This window comes from Endocarpon pusillum (assembly GCF_000464535.1).
Source record: "Endocarpon pusillum Z07020 unplaced genomic scaffold scaffold1300, whole genome shotgun sequence".
NCBI lineage: Eukaryota > Fungi > Ascomycota > Eurotiomycetes > Verrucariales > Verrucariaceae > Endocarpon > Endocarpon pusillum.
The window spans coordinates 598,737-616,673 of record NW_006913659.1 but is presented as its reverse complement, the minus strand read 5'-3'; the positions used below and the strand labels follow the sequence as shown (position 1 = coordinate 616,673).

The 17,937-nt window shown below is 47.6% G+C and overlaps 8 protein-coding genes across 8 annotated transcripts; 6 read left to right on the top strand and 2 right to left on the bottom strand.

Moving 5' to 3' along the window:
- Positions 1–956: 956 nt before the first annotated feature.
- Positions 957–1,441, top strand: EPUS_00843 (uncharacterized protein; the record flags this gene model as incomplete). The annotated part of the gene is made up of 2 exons (XM_007801623.1): positions 957–1,311; positions 1,362–1,441. 2 exons carry the CDS (start codon positions 957–959, stop codon positions 1,439–1,441), a joined length of 435 nt encoding a protein of 144 aa, XP_007799814.1.
- Positions 1,442–1,703: 262 nt separating this feature from the next.
- EPUS_00842 (uncharacterized protein) lies at positions 1,704–2,774 on the top strand (the record flags this gene model as incomplete). Its single annotated transcript, XM_007801622.1, has 2 exons — positions 1,704–1,979; positions 2,073–2,774. 2 exons carry the CDS (start codon positions 1,704–1,706, stop codon positions 2,772–2,774), a joined length of 978 nt encoding a protein of 325 aa, XP_007799813.1.
- An 83-nt stretch (positions 2,775–2,857) lies between these two features.
- On the bottom strand, positions 2,858–4,024 carry EPUS_00841 (uncharacterized protein; the record flags this gene model as incomplete). Its single annotated transcript, XM_007801621.1, has 5 exons — positions 2,858–2,973; positions 3,033–3,268; positions 3,335–3,426; positions 3,489–3,578; positions 3,668–4,024. The coding sequence occupies 5 exons, from the start codon at positions 4,022–4,024 to the stop codon at positions 2,858–2,860; spliced, it is 891 nt and encodes a 296-aa protein (XP_007799812.1).
- A 683-nt stretch (positions 4,025–4,707) lies between these two features.
- Positions 4,708–4,926, top strand: EPUS_00840 (uncharacterized protein; the record flags this gene model as incomplete). Its single annotated transcript, XM_007801620.1, has 1 exon — positions 4,708–4,926. One exon carries the CDS (start codon positions 4,708–4,710, stop codon positions 4,924–4,926), a length of 219 nt encoding a protein of 72 aa, XP_007799811.1.
- A 409-nt stretch (positions 4,927–5,335) lies between these two features.
- On the bottom strand, positions 5,336–6,997 carry EPUS_00839 (uncharacterized protein; the record flags this gene model as incomplete). The annotated part of the gene is made up of 1 exon (XM_007801619.1): positions 5,336–6,997. One exon carries the CDS (start codon positions 6,995–6,997, stop codon positions 5,336–5,338), a length of 1,662 nt encoding a protein of 553 aa, XP_007799810.1.
- Positions 6,998–7,931: 934 nt separating this feature from the next.
- Positions 7,932–11,501, top strand: EPUS_00838 (uncharacterized protein; the record flags this gene model as incomplete). The annotated part of the gene is made up of 8 exons (XM_007801618.1): positions 7,932–8,219; positions 8,287–8,485; positions 8,608–8,729; positions 8,800–9,190; positions 9,239–9,815; positions 9,866–10,197; positions 10,393–11,110; positions 11,195–11,501. 8 exons carry the CDS (start codon positions 7,932–7,934, stop codon positions 11,499–11,501), a joined length of 2,934 nt encoding a protein of 977 aa, XP_007799809.1.
- Positions 11,502–13,960: 2,459 nt separating this feature from the next.
- On the top strand, positions 13,961–16,025 carry EPUS_00837 (uncharacterized protein; the record flags this gene model as incomplete). The annotated part of the gene is made up of 2 exons (XM_007801617.1): positions 13,961–14,405; positions 14,467–16,025. The coding sequence occupies 2 exons, from the start codon at positions 13,961–13,963 to the stop codon at positions 16,023–16,025; spliced, it is 2,004 nt and encodes a 667-aa protein (XP_007799808.1).
- An 875-nt stretch (positions 16,026–16,900) lies between these two features.
- Positions 16,901–17,300, top strand: EPUS_00836 (uncharacterized protein; the record flags this gene model as incomplete). Its single annotated transcript, XM_007801616.1, has 2 exons — positions 16,901–16,972; positions 17,025–17,300. The coding sequence occupies 2 exons, from the start codon at positions 16,901–16,903 to the stop codon at positions 17,298–17,300; spliced, it is 348 nt and encodes a 115-aa protein (XP_007799807.1).
- Between the last annotated feature and the right edge of the window lie 637 nt (positions 17,301–17,937).

Here is a 17,937-nt window from a genome sequence, read left to right as displayed (position 1 = left end):
AGTCTTTATTCTTCTTAAGGGCAATCCTTAATAATTTAATAAAAGTAGATACTAAGATATCTTTGCTAGAGAGACGTCTTATTATAATAACCTCTTTTATAGTCTTTTTTAATTCCCTAGACTTAATAGCTACTATTATGTCTTATATACTTCTCTTTTTAATATTCTCCTTTTTCTGTTAATTCTTTATAGTTATCTTTAGTTCCTTATGTTTAGTTTTAATTATTTGCGACTGATTACTTACACATGTAACAAGGGGCAATAAAGGTAGAGAGGATGCGGCGACTTAGCTCTAGCTAGTTGCGACCGGTTGCGGTTTTGTACAGACTTGTTTTATAATATCCTCAGTGTTTGCGAGGATTCTCGATAGCATTGTTTTTGGCGCGTCTAGTGGCGCGTTATAGGCTGCTTAGAGTTTTTCGCACCATTTTTTCAAGGTTGAGGTTTCCACCTCTCTTATGCTGATCCCTCCTCTTACTATCTCTTCGCCTCCACTTGTAACCAGTTGTATCTCGTTAATGATGGCTGAAAGCAGATTCTTCAGTGTTGAGGGTTCCTGTAGGTCAGGGGAGCGGAGCCCGCGCCCCCTAGCCTCATTAGAGTCCATACCTTCGCTTCCACCCACCCCGCGTCTACGAGTGCCGTGAGTGAGTGTAGCTGAGTGTAGATGACGGTAGTAGTTCGTATCTTGACTGAGAATCAGGTTTGTCTTCTTTTCCGACTAAAAATTTACTTATCCTAAGTTAAAGACTGTAAAATATACTTAAAAATTTAAGATCGTTATATAACCCTTAATAAAATTATTTTCACAGATTATAATCTGTTCTTATCAGATCTAACCTGTTTCTATAGAGTTACAGCCGCTTGCAAGCGCCTGTGACACATTCGATGTATAGCTTAACTAAGGCCTCACCGCTCACCAAATAGCTTCCGCCACAAATGCAGCATTTATAGATATGCTACTGCAACCTTCTGCAGAGACTCGTAGCTCACGCTTTATCCGGTCGTGGGAGCTCACGCCTGCGGCTTTTGTCAGCCTAGGCTCTGGCAAAGTCAAAGACCTAGAAAAAAGGTCTACCCTCCATCGTCGGACTGCCACCACTTACGGCCTTAAACGGCCCAGCTCCAGGCAAACACTCTCAGAAATCGTCAAGAAGTTTGGTACATTTCCTTTCAGCTTGAGGCAGCTCGATGATGAGAGAGCTGGAAAAGTTGGGGTGGTGGAATGTGTTAGGGCCAATGTTATTCGAGAATACAAGCCAGCGGCTGAGGCTGATGGTGAGCCTGTGGCACGACTTTTCACCACGATCGGTCCGTACTGCTTCTGATGATATCTGATTCGCTCCACTGACACTCTTTAGCTATCACTAAGAATGGAATTACACGACTGGCGGCACCTCCAGCGCCCGATATGAACACATTGGAGACAAAAAACAAGTAATAATATAACTAATATTAAAGATATTTATCTTAATACTTATTTAGAAAGTAAAGTAAGCTTAAATTATAATTAGCAGTAGATCAGATCTCTCTAAGAAAATCTAGGAATATTATATACAAATTACTACTGTATAGTCATGCTAAGACCCAAACGCCGAATGGACCTCTGCCGAATGGACCGCCGCGAATGGACCGCCCCGAACGTATTCCGGATTGATTGTGTTGGTAGAATCTGTGTCGCGGTCTCTTGTCTCTACTCGACCATGCTATCGTCTCTGTCAAGCAATCTTTCTCTACCCCTGCCAGCATCAGCATCAACGATAGTACCAGCACCATCTCAAGGCTCTCGAATACCCGCTTTGTTATACGGCACCGCATGGAAGAAGGCTCAAACGGAGGATCTGGTAATTGAGGCTTTCCAGTCTGGTTTTGTTGGCGTTGATACCGCCGCTCAGCCTCGACACTACCAGGAGCAACTGGTGGGATCATCATTACGCCTGGTCCTGCATCGGAAAGCTTTGAGACGGGAGGATATGTTTGTAAGAGAATGCTCCTCAGGAACTGAGAAAACATGTGACAGACAGTGATCAAGGAGAAAATGGCTGACTGTGATGCTCTTGCTGCTTTGCTAGATCCAGACGAAGTATACTCCGATTGACGGTCAAGACCTAGATATGGCTCCATATAGGGCTTCCGACTCGATCGCAGACCAAGTTCGTGCTTCAGTCACTTCGTCGTTACGGAACCTGAGCACGAGAGAAGACTACGGAGACTGTGGAGAAGATAACAACGAGACATACATTGACTGTGTCCTACTGCATTCTCCTCTTGACACAGTTGCAGACACACTAGCCGCTTGGAACGTACTTGAAAAATTCGTGCCCCACCGAATCCGCCACTTGGGTATTTCCAACATCAACCTGAACAATCTCGAGATCATCTACGAACTCGTCCATATCAAGCCGGCCGTGGTACAAAACCGGTTCTACTCACGCACACATTTCGACCGAGATATCCGCAACTTTTGCGTGGAGAAGAATATGGTCTACCAAGCATACTGGGTTCTGAAAGGAAATCCGGCCCTCTTGCAGAGTGCACCAGTACTAAGGATCGCCCAGGAATTGGCGATACAGAAGGAGGCTGCTTTGTACTGTCTTGTGCTTGGTTTGGATGGTGTAGTGGTGCTGAATGGCACCACTAAAGCCGAAAGGATGCGGGCTGATGTTGATGCGATCAATAAGTGGCGTTCTTGGTGGACTGAGGGTGAGAATGAGCAAATATGGGAGAACATTTTGGCAGATTTCAAAATTCTGACAGACGAAGAGCTTCCTTGATACATGCAGAAAGGCGTCTCACAGTGAGTGACAAAGATAATCAGGGTAGGCTACACCAATCATTATCAAAGTCGAACGTCGGCTTAGGATGAACCATTCGGATGTGCGTATGTGAAGACCAAGGCCCTCACCTCAATGCTTTCTCGTCTTGGTGCACCAGTGGGTACATTCGGGTGTTCGAATGAGACGTGAGGAGAGACTGAATACCATTAAGTTAATCACATGTCCATCCCCAACCGCATTGAATCACAAACTTACATCTAGCTTTTACATTTGAAGCGGAGTCGAATTGCTTCAACAGGAGCACCTCCGATTCAGATTGCTTGTGCAAATAATGCCAACGGTACTTTGCCCTGTGCATCACATTCATGTTTGCACCAGTGTAAAGTCGCCTCACATGATCTGTTTCGACCATATCGCTGTACTCGACATTGCTTCCATCGCACACAGCCAAAGGCCAATCTTCAACGGGATTTCGCAGCGGCTTCCACACTCTGCGCATCTTGCTCAGCATGAATAAGGGGTGGCATTGGGGTATTTTTGCGTCGAGTGTAGCTTACGTGATTACTCTCACTCTGCCTCGTAGTAGAAACTCTGCTTCATCGGGCAACTGCAGCAGGGTACGATTCAGCACGGCTCCAGGTGCTTGGTCCTAACATTTAATCCACGATATGAGTACGAGTCCAGAAAGAAGGGTGGCCTTGCAGGACCTACGATGTGAGCATGTATGGAAGGCAGGAGCCAGTCAGTAGGATCGTTCAAGTCGATCTCGGTTCCTTTGGGATATGAACCGCTATGTCGCAACTGTAAGCTGTGTTAGATCGATCTTCTGGAACGCCCCCCTGGTCACGGCCAGACCTGGTGGAACAGAAGGATGAAATCTCATTTCATACTCTCCAATCGAAGAAGAAGACTTTGTCCACTTCTTCTACTTCGTTTCTGATAAAACTCTCGACCTGTGGCAGATAGCTGCTCTCTACACTAACCCGATCTTCATAATCGTCGAAGTTGAAGTGGTGGTGGTGATAGGCGAAGCCATGATCGTCAAGTCGAAACTCTTGCTCCCGGCCCCTGATGTTGAAGAACGTTTCCTGCTTGTTCTCGAATACCAGATTGTGGTATCTTTGATCGACGGCGTCTTTTCGAATGTCGATAAAAATTTGAAATGGCTTTTCCTTTTCATATAATTCCTGCCACTTGATGTACTTGATGCTCGCTTTGACGGACGATGGCTCCTCGTTCTTGTCCATGGCTTCTTCAGCACGATATATTGGCGATTTATGTCTTTTTGTCTTGAAGAGGAATCTACGTTGATACTTTAATCCTATGAGTCAATTTTGAACCCGTCAGGCCTCAAACCACCTCTCTATTCCATGCCTCATTTTGACTGGTCTGGCCTGTCAGATTGATCGTGCATGGAGTTACAATGACGTAGCCTCATCTATCTCAACGAGTTACCAACAAGGCTGCTTCCAAGCCCCTGTCCTGGATTAGGATGCTTTCCTTGACAATACCTAGTCAGCACGAATGAAGGGGCCATCGGGATAGCATCGAGCCTGTCATGATCTATCATATTTCCATTGGTTGGAAGCTAGTCGTCAAGAATACATAGGTCTATCCAATCAACGCAGGCCACGACAGCAAACATCAGCGATCGATGCCACTTTGGCGAAATGCCTTCTCTACCCCGCATGATCAGCGGTCCGATGGCCTTGTGAAGAAGTTCGTGGAGATTGAACTCACATGAATCCGGCTCCCACTCCACGCCCTTTTTGGTTCAAAGTATATCTTCTACTTGGATCCAGTATTTGCATTGACGAATTCAGACACGCTGTCAAAATTGCATCAAGCAGGCTCCAGAGTAAGTCTTGCAAATTCCTGATAACAATATTGAGCTTCAAAGCTTATTTTATTGACGAATAGCGGTAGAAAAATGCCTGAGAAAGAGCGACAAGAGACCAGCATCAATGTTGCGGACTCACAGAAACCCGCTTGGATGGAACAAGCACAAGCAGCAGCGGCTGCTGAGAAGCGTTGGCAGCCCTGGAAGAAGAATGTGGAAGGTGACAAGGTGAATAGCGGATTTGAAGGAGAGGATAAGATCAAAACACGCTGTGACGACGATGTGCAACACTCAACCGCTGCTGCTTGACAACGGCCAGGGGAATGGGCAAAATTTAGTTTGAACTGTTTTCAACGCGTCACTTTGATGGAGGACACCCCCATGTGGTTGAGGCCGCGGTGAATGGAGTGAGTTAGAAGATACAAAATTTAGCGCTCGGCACTCTTTGATGAGGTTGATTTAAATAAATTGCTTGAACATTTGGTTCAACAGAGTAGTTCTCCGCCCGGTTGTAGGAGTTTGAGGTCATGGCCATCTGGTCTAAGTAAAAGATCAAAAGATAACCCACTCGGCGTACAACTCCCCTCTTAGTCATGCTAAAGTTACCTGATATAAACCAGCATCTATGTTCGCCTTGAAGCATTTTCAATGTGATAGAAAAGTGTAGAATGGCTAGTTTTATCAACAGCAGTAATTGAAGGTAGGTTAATCTTCTGGTTCAACCTTTGGGTCCCAAGACGTTTTGATTGCCACCCTGCTTTTGCTCGACTATCGAAGCTTGTTGGCATAGTTGACGAAAAGTTTCTCCTTCGGGCACACTTGGGTCATGTTTCCATACGACGTGGTCAATGTTATCGCGCTCATCCAAACCAAACCTTAGTATATAAAATTCGAGATGAGTTTCCGGGAAGAGACCTCTATGAGCGCACTCGTCTCGGGTAAGGAGCCAAGAGAACGAGTCGTACCTAAAATGTTTGAGCTGATAGGATTGAGACCTGTCACCCTGATGACACATGAAGAGTTCTTGGTCCTTCTCAAAGACTTCGATATAGTAATCCTTGACGACGTTGTAATATGAGCCAACGTATTCCCAATTTGGTCTTCTCGGGGTGTTGGGGTCCCGGCCTTCCTCAAGATTACGAGCCATTTGCGACCACAGAGCAATAGATGTTTCAGCGCTTTGTTTGGCCAGCTCCACATAATCGTTCTTGTACGGATTATCAAGGATGGCCTCGACAATCAGCTGCCCTAACCAGTCAGCGGCGTCATTTCTCGCCAGTGAATTTGTCAATACAACCACGGCGGTACGGGTGCGCGGAATCAGATGTATCGAAGAAAGGAAGTCAATTATGCTTCCTTGATGATGAATCACGAGTTCAGGATCGTCGATGCCTTTTCCGACAATAGGCATTGATTCAACATACATCGGATTGAGGCCGCAAGTGCCGAGGGGACCAGGTAGCATCGTACGGATCCACCCAAGTGCGTAGGACTGCTCCCTGCCTGCCACTACAGGGGAAAGATCTATATGACCTTTGAGTATCACTCGAAGTTGCTTGAATGGTGAATAGCCGGTAATGTTTTTTGTTTGCTCCGAATCCTCCTTGGCCGCGGTCTCCATCAGAACTTGAGAATACTTGAGCAGGTCGCTGACGGTGCTTTGAACACCAGCGGCGCCTTCCATGATAGTACCATCTCCGATTCGCGGTCTTGGAAGCTGAAAGGGCGAGCCATCAGAGAGGGCCATGTAAGCCTGGGCGACATTCTTTTTGTCAGAGTCATGGCGAGTTCTGGTACGATTGAGAGCCAATGGTTCTAGGATGCGGCGTGTGAGGAAATCACCCCAGCTTTGTCCGCTCAGACGTTCCGTGATGAGGTCAGCAAGAGCGTAACCCCAGTTATTATATAGCCACTGCGACCGAAACTCGGCGACGATCTCCAAGTAGGAGACCACGTTCAACGTTTCCCTTCGTGCCAAGGATAGACCAGCACGCTCATGAAGCCACAGGCTGTTCTTAGGAGCCAGACCCGTTCTGTGAGACAGAAAGTCTATCACATTTGCGTGATCGTAAACAGTCTCATCAAAATGCCGAAATTTGGGTAAGAGGTCCTTGACGCTGTCTCCCCACGATAATTTGCCCTCGTCCACGAGAATGCCGAGGCTAGCAGCGGTAAATGATTTACTGAGAGATCCGAGGTGGTAGATAGTATTTTCGTTAGGAGGTAATCTAGCCTTGACGTCTCGATAACCATAGTTGTGCGTGAACACGATGGCACCCTCGTGTAGGACGCCGATCGATACTCCTGGCGTTCCGGCAATCTGGCAAATTTCGGAGATGAGGGGAACAAGAGCCCGCAACCGTTGGATCACTTCAACCATGCTTGAGGAGTTTTTGCGAGCAGAAATCTCAGATAGACCTTGGTTGTGATTTTGCAGGGCTGATAGCCTTGTGCTCCACTGCCCGCACAAAACATATATTCTGCATTAACGCCAGTCTGTTTCTAAAGGTGGAAACCGCCTTCCTCTCCGCTCACCGTTACTTCAATTTGGAATCGCCAGGCCGTTGTCTTTCTGGCGTGGTGGGCACAGGGCCACGAATGGAGGGATACGCGCTGACATTAGCGCCTTGCTACGGTGGGCTCGGCTCCACAAATACTAATTACGTATCATGATCTGATTTGATGAGGGAGAAACCTACAAGCGAAAGTAATGTCGACAGGGCACTAGAAACTTTCGTTATCACTAGTAATGATGCCTTCTTGACATGTCTGTACACAACTTCTCTTAACATTATCTTTGGTGTTCTTTTTGCATCTATAAGTGATAGTGGTCAGTATTAGAGATAGAAAGTCGCTTATCACTTGTATATTATCTTTTGTTTTGTCGGTAGTCATATTATGCTGGGGTAACAGACGTTTTGTAACGGTATATATGAATTCGTCTTGGCGATTTAGGGACATCACTTTCGCCGCATACCGTAGTACAATGTCATGGTCGGTAGGCACCTCGCTCAGGCACCAAGGCCTGCCCCACCAACGTTAGCAGCTTTTGCCAGCCTTGCTCACTCACTTCCAACACTTTGCAAAATTGTGGCCAGCCACAATATTCCACATCTTACGATTTCTGCGAAAAAGCCTGAAGCCTAACTTAGACCACACCCATTCCTCACTAGCTTTCGGAGTTATTCGTGCGCACTGATTACGGACGAGGACAAGGCTGAGACTACGTCATGGCCATGTCTTTGCAAATTCTGCTGATATCTTTTCCCCGTTGCAACGTTCTTTCTGTTTGCCTAGGCTGACAAGGAGACGCTATGGACCGTCTTCTCAAGGAAAGATGGGAAAGCCTGTTCGAAAAGGCGAAATGCGAATTAACAAAAGCAAAATGCAGCAACACTTTATCTACAGAGTCGATACGAGAGCTGAAGGATGCCCTGAATCGTTCTAGCACCGTTTTTGGACGACTTGAAGCCGTACAGTTATTGAATAAAATCCAGCCTAGTCTTCTGCATGTCCAGACTTACGTCGGCGCCATCACTTCCGCTTCGCAGTATCGTCCGATTGGGTGCTTGGTGTGGAGTGGCATTCAAGCAGTTCTCCAGGTAGGCTCTCGTGATCCAACGATGTTAGGTTTGAATGTACCGGTGTCTCACCCTTGTTTTCCTTTAGTGTGCAGCTTCCGGTCCGAATTCGTTAGAAGAAGTGTATGACATGGTCGGAGAGCTGAATTACACTCTTGCGAACATCGAACGTGACCTCACGCTGTACCCAGATCGGGAGGAGCTACAGTGGCATCTCCAAGATATCTACGAAGACTTCTTGAGTTTTTGCATTGTCTCTGTCCGATATTTCCAAAACCCGCCAGGATGTAAGTCCAATATGCCATCCCTCATCCCTCAATCTTGGAATACCTTTGGGCATTTCCCAATGTTTAAAGCTACAACAAGGTGCCGTAACGAGCGATGTGATTGCTCACCCTCTTACTGGTAGGGAATTTGTTTTCATATCTTTGGAATTCTTCGCCTCAGCGAAAACTCAAAGCAACCAAGACTCGGATAGAAAAGCATATACAGCGTTTCAAAGACGAGGTGCAGGCCATCCATCGGGAGGAAGTGAGAGGCACGTTATTTACGTGACGTGACGCAGCCTCCTAATCGAATTTCTACACACGAGTGCCAAAAGCGCAAAATCAACGCGATTGAAAAATTTAGGAATTTGGATTTTTATGGAAGGGAAGAAGAAATGACCAGCATATATAAAAGATTTTCACCGCGGAACGCTGCAGAACCAGGGAATGAGGAGAGATTGAACCTAAAGCCCACATTCTGTGTCATCCATGGCCTTCCGGGGGTCGGTAAGACTCAGGTTGCGCTGGAGTATACGCATCGTTTTGAAGATGATTATGATGCTTTATTTTGGCTTCCTAGTGAACAGGAGCCGCAGCTCGCCAACCATGTTGCAGGCATACTTCGCCGTCTCAAAAATGGTGATCCTGACTTCGGTAGGATCGTCGGTAATGAGCACGATCAATTACAGCCGACTGAAGCAGTACGTAACTGGTTACAGTATACAAGTAGGCCTTGACTTTACAGAACCGATTCATTGGTTGACTCTTCTCTAGATCGTGTTTGGATTCTTGTTTTTGACAATGTGGAAGACATCTCTGACGTTGAACGCTATATTCCACAGCGGAGTAGAACCCGAGGCTCCGTTTTAATCACCACGCAGAACCCAAATTTCCGGAAGTTGGATATGGACTTTCACAAATTGCCAGTCTCTAGTCTTGATCAAGATGCATCTATCGAGCTTCTTTTCAGATATCTTGACCAGAAGACCACGGACGATGACGAGCGCTTGGCGGCTGCGGAGATGACGGACTTTTTTGGAGGCTTACCAATTGCTATTGCGACTATTGCAGGGGCTATCAAAGAAGCTCAAAGCTCACCAAAAGACTTTCTACTAACAATGAAACACTCCTCGGATTTCTGGAGGGACGATCAGAATCCTTATACTGCAAGCTATGAACGGAGTCTGGATAAAGTGTTTGAGATAGCTCTCCAAGAGCTGCAGCAGCGCAACAAGAATGCTCGAAAACTTGTCAATATACTCGCATTCTTAAATCCTGATTCGATTCCGGAAAGCATACTACTAGCTGCGCCAAATCAACCAGAAGTCGAATTTTTAAGACATAAGGATCAGTAAGTGATTAATTCTGTCTCCTTGAGGATATTCACTGAGAACAGCACAGACTAACCGAGATGGTGCGTACGCTAAGTCGGCGTCAGCTTGTTAAGCGGGAAGTGTCTGAAGGTGAAGGCTACCTTACCATACACAGGAGCTTGCAATGGAGCATCATCCTTGAGCTGAGTCGAAACAATGACCAGCGCTGGGGAGTTTACCAACAAGCTTTTGTACTCCTTCGTCGAGGTTTGCCTATAAGCTCTCCCTTACAAGAGCCCGAACCAGAGAAATGGCCTGATTTTCAACAATTCAGCCCGCAAGTCCTGAGTCTGCGAAATCACTGCTTGTGGCCGACCCCAGCCGTCGACTTCCCCGTGGATTTTGCCCGGATGCTAGGTGGTGAGTAAGTTTTGCTCTACAATTTCTGCTAGCTGCTGTAGCTTTTGGTATTTCGAATTCCCAGAAACGTGGGCTAACGCTGTAAAACTCCTTAGGTACGTAATTTTGGCACATTTTCATATTTTGCCAATTCCAGTGTCTCCAGCTCTTCGAATACATCAGAAGATAGCAGCTAATGACCGAACCTTGTCCCAGACCTAGGAACGTACATGTGGCATGCCGGACTAATGTCTGATGGTGCCAAAGCTTTGGAAACCGCCGAAGAAATACTGGACGAGCGAGGCATTCCCAAGTTTAACGCACTTCGCAGCGATATCCTAGCCAATCTTGGCGCACTTTCCGGCTTCTCTGGTGTGAGCGACCGACGCGAAAGTATGAAGCGTCGTTCTAATGCTCTTGATATTCGTAAAAGGAAGTTTGAAAAAACCCCAGAAAACCAGTTGACGCGGCTGGACCACGTTCGTTACATCAACGCAGAAAGCGACCTAGCCTTTGGATATTTACAAGAAGAACGTCTGGATGAAGTCAAGCATATAATGGAGCGCTGTTTGCGTGAGTACCAAACCTGGGGTGACGAAGACGAGATTCCTTTTGAGTACGCCAAATACCACTACCTGATGTCTTTCGTGTTTGCCTCTCAAAGCTTGCCTGCAAAAGCACTGGAATCTGGTGAGCATGCTTTATGCCTCGTGTCTAAAGCTGCCGGAGCAGAACACGGCATGACGCAATTGTGGAAATTTGGTCTTGCAAATCTTTACTACCACAGCCAAAATCTCCCGCAGGCTCTTACCTTGAATAAGGAAATTCTTGATGCGCGAAAGAGGACCTGTGGCGAATTCAACGGCTTTACGCTTGAAAGCTATTCTACCTATGGAGCTTTGCTGCATCACAATGGTAGATCAGAGGAAGCAGAGTAAGTATTGACCAAACACATTTCCCGCCCTCTTCAACATATCAAGGACACGATTGAGCCGGAAAACTCACCAAAACTTCATAGTCAATGCTTCAAAATATGCCTTCAGCGCCGGAAAAGGGGGCAGTGGGACCGGGAAGGGGTAGCGCGAGCCCAGTACCGCTATCACTTCGTCCTGGATCGCCTAGGAAAGCAAGAACAAGCTGCCGAAGAGTTGAAATTGGCCAGGCTTGCAAGAGATCAACTGCTCAAGGAAAATGAAGGATACCTTGAATTTGATCGGAGTCGAGATGAGTTGGAAATCTTTGACCAGCTTTGTTCTATGTGGGCCGGACGATTTACAGGAAAGATTGCACGGATGCAGGGGCGGTCTGACTCGGGTTCGGTATAAGCAAATTTTTGCGAATAATTCTCCCTTCAGTGAGTCTTAGGAATTCTTTTGTGCTATAATGCATGATGTCTCTTTAATAAATCACAAGGATCTCTGCTGACGGGTTTGAGCAAAAGGGGCCTGGTAACTAGCTCGCTGATTATTTACAGAACAAGCGATGCTGTCATCATCTGACATTTATACAAAACACCATCTGTTATTGAACTGTAGGAATTCTTATTCGGAAATTGACCTTCCAGAAGGGACGGGGTTTTTTTCAACAGCATTCGGAGAGTTGGTTTCAAGTGTTCACCTCTTCTATTCCCTTTCGCACCCTTTTCTTTCAAAACCTTCCCACCGGATTGACCCTTCAGATCGTGGCTTCTCGCCAAGACCAGACGTCCTTTCGGGAGACGACTGCTTGTCTCTCTGCCTCTTCAGCTGCCAAGAGGCAGGCCGCAAAGACGAAGCACTCCATCATGTAGTCGGTTGATTTCAAGTTGCTGGATTCAAGCATATATGGTAGGCGTTTATGGTCATTGACTGGACGAGCCTACATGCAGGTTATAAAGTCGTGCTGCTCGAGCTTTGGCCGAGATCAGGTTCGCAAACTAAATCAAAGCAACCAATCAAAGCCCCAACACCGTTGGTTCCGACCAGTGTGAAGGTCGGTATTACACTGGCAGTTAAAGGGGTGAGATTTTTGATCTTGCGCAAAGATGGACTTGAGATAGAGGACCAGGGCATTAATACTAGCTATGGCGTTCTGATCTAGCTGTCTTCACAGCTGATTCTTGCACCTATTATTCGAAAATTTTGTCGCCTCGATCACGTCATCGCGAAGCCTGTTTCTGTTGGGAGCAATAGTCACCTTTGGCTCACTTAGTAGTCTCTCTTTCCTCTATTCTCTCTTTTCCCGTCTCCGAGACGTCAACCCTGTCACCAATGAGCTGATGGATTCATTCGCGGCCGACGGTTTGGATGCACCTGTAGCAGCAAATGGTGTCTTCAGTTGGGAAGAACAGCTTGGGTTGCGGATAATAAGTATCAGTGTGTCCATCTGAATCAAATTAAACCAAATCAATGCCTGGCAAATAGTAACCCAAAAAGTTCGTCAAACTAAACTAAGACTTTGAAATTTGACGAATTAGTCAGAATGGAAGTCTTGGCAGGAAGGCCTTCTATTTTCAGTGTTATTTTTGATGAAAATAAAGGTCTTGGCGGACTGTCCTTTAGGGAAGGCGTATCAGTTACAAGAGCGTTTCGCGTGCGGGGACCCTGTATCATCGTGCTAATGCGTATCAGGTACGTATCATATACGCATGGATTCTGACAGGCACCAAAATATCATGTATGACAGTAGCTGCTATGAATACTTCTGCCCGGTACCGTAGTACCGCTCCCAACCTGTCAGCTGCTTTACACTGCAATGCGTTATTTACTAGTCCGTGACAATACTTCGTACAACAAATTCTCATTACTACGTAATAGTAGTTCTTATCACGACAGCAAAGTGTTATGATTCGCCACTTTAAAGCTTGTTTTGTGTGCATCCATTCTGATGAGTCAAATCATTACATCTAACTTCTTTTGAACATAGCTGTTCTGTACAATGAGGGTTTACAAGTAAAGATACTAGCGCCGAGCTAACAATACTTATGGGCCCCCCCGTAGTAGCGCATAATACCATGGAGTTGAAAAAGTGCTGTAAATGACAGAACGTTAGCGGACCCACTTGCAATACTTATGGGCATGACCGTTGTACGTAGTACTGTCTGCAGGCCGCCCCCACAAGGCGCTCAGCCTGAGCGCTTGAAGGAACTCACATCAACTGCGGCTGCCTCAGCTGCGGCTCGTACGCCTCACTCCTGTTGTACTGATGTTTGTGATTGGACTTGATGTTCACCGGTCGCGCAGCCTTGCTGAATTGCAGTACGCAGCAGAACGTGGCAAATGGGATATTAGTCAATACATCTGCAGGATTTCCCAATCATTGCGCGTAACCCTTATCACCGATACGCATCATAAGTACGGATAAGTCGGCATCCTTTCATCAGAAGCATCTACCTCCAGTCAAGTTGCCAGTGCATCTCGACTTCTCACACTTTCAGCGAAAAGTTCTATTCCAAATGATTTGCACTGCCTGCTACTACCGAGAGGGATACGGGCCAAATCACCTCTTCGCCTTGTGTGGTCCTTGTTCGGCTGCCGAAGACAGAAATTATGGGTGGTGCTGTCCGATGTGTGAACGTGAAGTCGATCCAAGTAGTCACACATGCCCATGTGGCTTCGATAGGCATTCAGCATACTTTGCATACTTACGAACACGTCGTTAGTCAACTGGAGATCCAAAGAAGAGTCGGCTTCCTTTCTTTGAAAACAAATAGCCGCGAGCCAAGCCGCATTCTACCACAACGGCTCACATATGCCGTGTCAGAAGCCACATTGTTAAGGACATAACTGTCTGATCCCTGTTCGTGATGGAAAGTGGAAAGAGTTCTGTCGAGACAAGAGAGTCAGCCGGCCGACTGCTACCTCACTCTTGTGTTCATTGCCGAACACCACTTCGAATCTCTTCGAGCCGGTCTCGGCCAATACCGCGAATTCTTTTTCCTCAAACCAGTAGGCAAGCCCGCGAGGCGTATCTCGATGGTTGTACGATCTTCAAAGAGCTTATCGAGAATTACAGTCGTCAGAGAATTTGGCAGCTGATCAAGAAACATTATCTCGACAGATGCGACCATTGCCGGAGCGTTCGCCAGCGTTTCGAACATGTCCTGAGAAGCCTGAGTCGCAAACCTTTCACACTGACTCTAGAAGCCTGTCCTGATGCTCGTGGCCCGGAGCCAGCATTGCTTTCTTTCGCATATCTTGACAGTGGAAATGGAGTACAAGGGAGGCGTCTCAACGCATACACTTATACTGGTTAGTCTCATATAGATTTTTAAGCCGACTTTTACTGTCTGTTCTGTACTAATCCGAACAGGGGACAATGTTGAATGGATGTTACCTTCGATCGATCTGGAAGTGCATTCTTCTCAGACTATATTAAATGTAAAGCAGTGGCTGTCGAACTGTACCTGCGTCTCAAGCAAAAATGGCGACGGTCCGTTTAGACCTACGCGAATTATTGACTTGGGAGGCGAACCAAGTAGCGACGGCTTCGCGGTCAAAAAGTCAGAAGAGACATCTGTTCCGGCTTACGTTTGTCTGTCGTACTGCTGGGGTGACCGGCAGTCACTCTATTGCTCAAGCCGCAATATTGACTCAAGTGGAGCCTGGAACGGGCACATTAGCAGTCTACCAGCAGCATTCCAAGACACTTTCAGTATAGCTCGCGAATTAGGCTTTCGGTACTTATGGATTGACAGTTTGTGCATCGTCCAAGATGATAACGATGATATGAAGAGGGAAATTCTTCAGATGCCTCTCATATACAAGAACGCAGAGCTGACAATCTGTGCATCTTCGACGGAATCTTGCCGGGAAGGATTCCTTCAGTCTAGGCCAGATTACAGCGAATATCAGATACCGGTCAAGTTTCCCGATGGGCGTGGTGGTACGGTTTATCTGGACAGCCACAAATGTTGGCTTCCGCCAGCGACCGAGCCGCTGGGCACTCGCGCATGGGCGTACCAAGAGCGCCTACTGTCACCTCGATTGTTGGAGTACGGCTGGAGAACTGTCCGCTGGTCTTGCTCGTGCTGTACTAGCTATGGCGGCCACCAGCGTCTTCCTTCTCTCAACAAAGACTCAACCGCACAAGACGGCTCTCTCAATTATAATCTGTTCCCAACTCTCAATCCTCTTAGCGTTCCAACATTCCCACGCTCCAGAGAAGAGCTCTTTCAGTCCTGGAAATTCATCGTCGAGGAGTATTCCACTCTCAAACTTACCTTTGCAGACGACCGTTTGGCAGCTATTGGTGGAGTCGCCCAAGAATTGCGTCGACTCACCGGCATTCCGTATCTCGCAGGCTTGTGGAACTACGAGACACTTCCTTCGCTCTTACAATGGAGAGTGATCGCTCCTCCAAGCGAAATGCATACGCGACCGAGGATCGATCGAACGCCATCGTGGTCATGGGCCGGCCTCGATAATGCTGTTTCAATCCACTGCAGCGAAGAAGCAATTCCTCAATTCAGGATCCTGACTGCGAGCGCTGTAGGGGGCTTCGGAAAGACCGCTCATGGATCGATCACGATCCATAGTCTCGCTAGAAGCGGAAGATGGTGGTGTGAAGCAGGAGATTTAAGAATGGGAACGGTAAAATCGAACATGCGGAGTACAAAGGAGTCAATGGATGGGTTGGTCGTTTGGCCAGATTGTGCCGATGAGATCGTTACTTTTGTGAATGGTGCTGTGGTCGCTCTCCAAATTGACCTTACATTCATTGCCGTTGGGATAGCTAATTGGGATAGAAATCGAGTAAGGGGCTTGATTCTGCAGAAGGGCTGTAGTGATGTCCATACTCGTGTCGGCTTTTTTCATGCGTCGCTCAGCTCTGTACGGAGTTGGCAGGCGTTCACTGTCGAGATTGTGTAAGAATGACGTTTGGAGGTGGCACAGCGCTTACCAGGATGGTTAATGGACCGGTTCGGCTCGGGCCTGGTCCAACCCATCGATGATTATGCTAATTCAAGACTGATAGGTTTGTTCTACTGGGTCTTAGTCCGGACTGGGTCAGACTGAATCAACCCATTGCGTTCAAGAGGTCAACTACTATTGCGAACGTCTCCCAAAAGCCGAGACTCGTGATCATTCTGAACGCTGGGTTGGCATTGCGATGATGGAGCGGAAGAGTTTGCGAGAGTGGTTGCATTGCGTTGATGAGTTTGTTGTCTTCCGGAGGTTTCGAAGGTGGCAGCTTTTGAATACCCGATGTGACACGCAGGCGGGTTGGCTGAAAGCAAGGCGCACACAACATTGAGCCGCATGGATCTCGATAGACATAGGAGAACGGCACATATAGTCCAGTCAAGGTTCACGTCTATGAGTTTTCAAAGGAGTAAAATCTGAGATTGCATGTGATATCTCGCTGGTATTATCCAGGATGGCTTTGAGAGTTCTCGCATGTCGTCTCAAAAGTCTGATGAGGCTAGGGTGGGCTCCATGCGGACTTTACTTTCCTTTGGCTGTCAAGCTGGGTGGGGCTAACAATGGCTATTGGTGGACGACATTCTCCTGCCCCTACCGGTTTGAGGTTCACCGTCGCTGGCTTGTTTCGCGCTCGACTTCTGAGGAGGCCTGTGCGTGGCTGACTGTTACTTTATATTGACGACGTCCGGGCATTGCAGCCTGGCACGATGCCCCAGAAACCCGCTTGGCAGTCGATCTGCTTGAAAGCCATGTTTGTTGCGCAGACTGGTACCGGTCTTTCGGTATGCCGTTGATGGATCACTTAATTTCAAGAAACGGCCATGGCTACCGCGTTGACATTGGAAAACACGCCCACGGCATCCATTTGGGTGACCAAATTGGAGGGACGATCAGTGCGTGCTATCACAACTGACTCGCCAAAGAGACTCAGCGAACGAGCACCAGATTCCAAAGTCGCGGCCCGAACCGACTACGCGTGGCCACTATTCCCATAATGCCCTCGTGCCCGCTCCTACCTTTGTCAAAGGACCGGCGTTGCACCAGAAACTCCGAGGTCAGCTCCACAACCCCACACCGGACGAAAAGCGGACACAGAGAATTGTCGTCGTACATGGCGCAGGCGGTGCAGGCAAGAGTCAGCTAGTGTCAAACTACGTCCAGGAGTATCGTAGCGACTATGCAGCGGTCTTCTGGCTCGAGGCGGCGATGAAGGTGGGCTAACAGCGAAACTTCGTACAGATCTACCGGCTGTTGTACGACGTCCACGACGTTACTAGGCTGGGATCGAATTGAAGATGCGGTGCCGGCGGTTAAACGGTGGTTCTATAGCCGGAGGAAGAGTTGGCTGTTCATCTTTGACAGCGCAGACAACGTTGAGTACGAGCAAGAGCCGTCCTATGTGGATCTGCGATACTTCCTCCCAGACGAGCCATCTGTCGATGTGGTTGTTACGACACGAAATGAGTGGACTTGACGGGGTCGAAGTGGGTGAAGATGGCTGCAGAAGAGGCGATACTGCTGTTCCTGAGGCAAGCAAAAGATGACAGCGGTCACAACCGAGCAGAGAATCGAGGTGGCATCCATCGTCGACGAACTCGGGTGTCTGACATTGGCTGTCACCTTGGCCGGGTGGTACGTCGTTGCGACTCCCCGCTTGAGCATCGACATTAAGCAGTACCTGCCCAGAGTATCGGCAGCGGCGGAAACAGCTTGTAAGTCAGAAGCCTGAACGGCTCGGCCACAAGTACGGAGCGAGTGTGCTCACCACATGGGAGACGACGTTCGAGGCGGTGTAGCGCCGTAGTCTTCGGCTGGACAACTTTAACACTATTTGGTTTCTTATATTGGGACGACATCT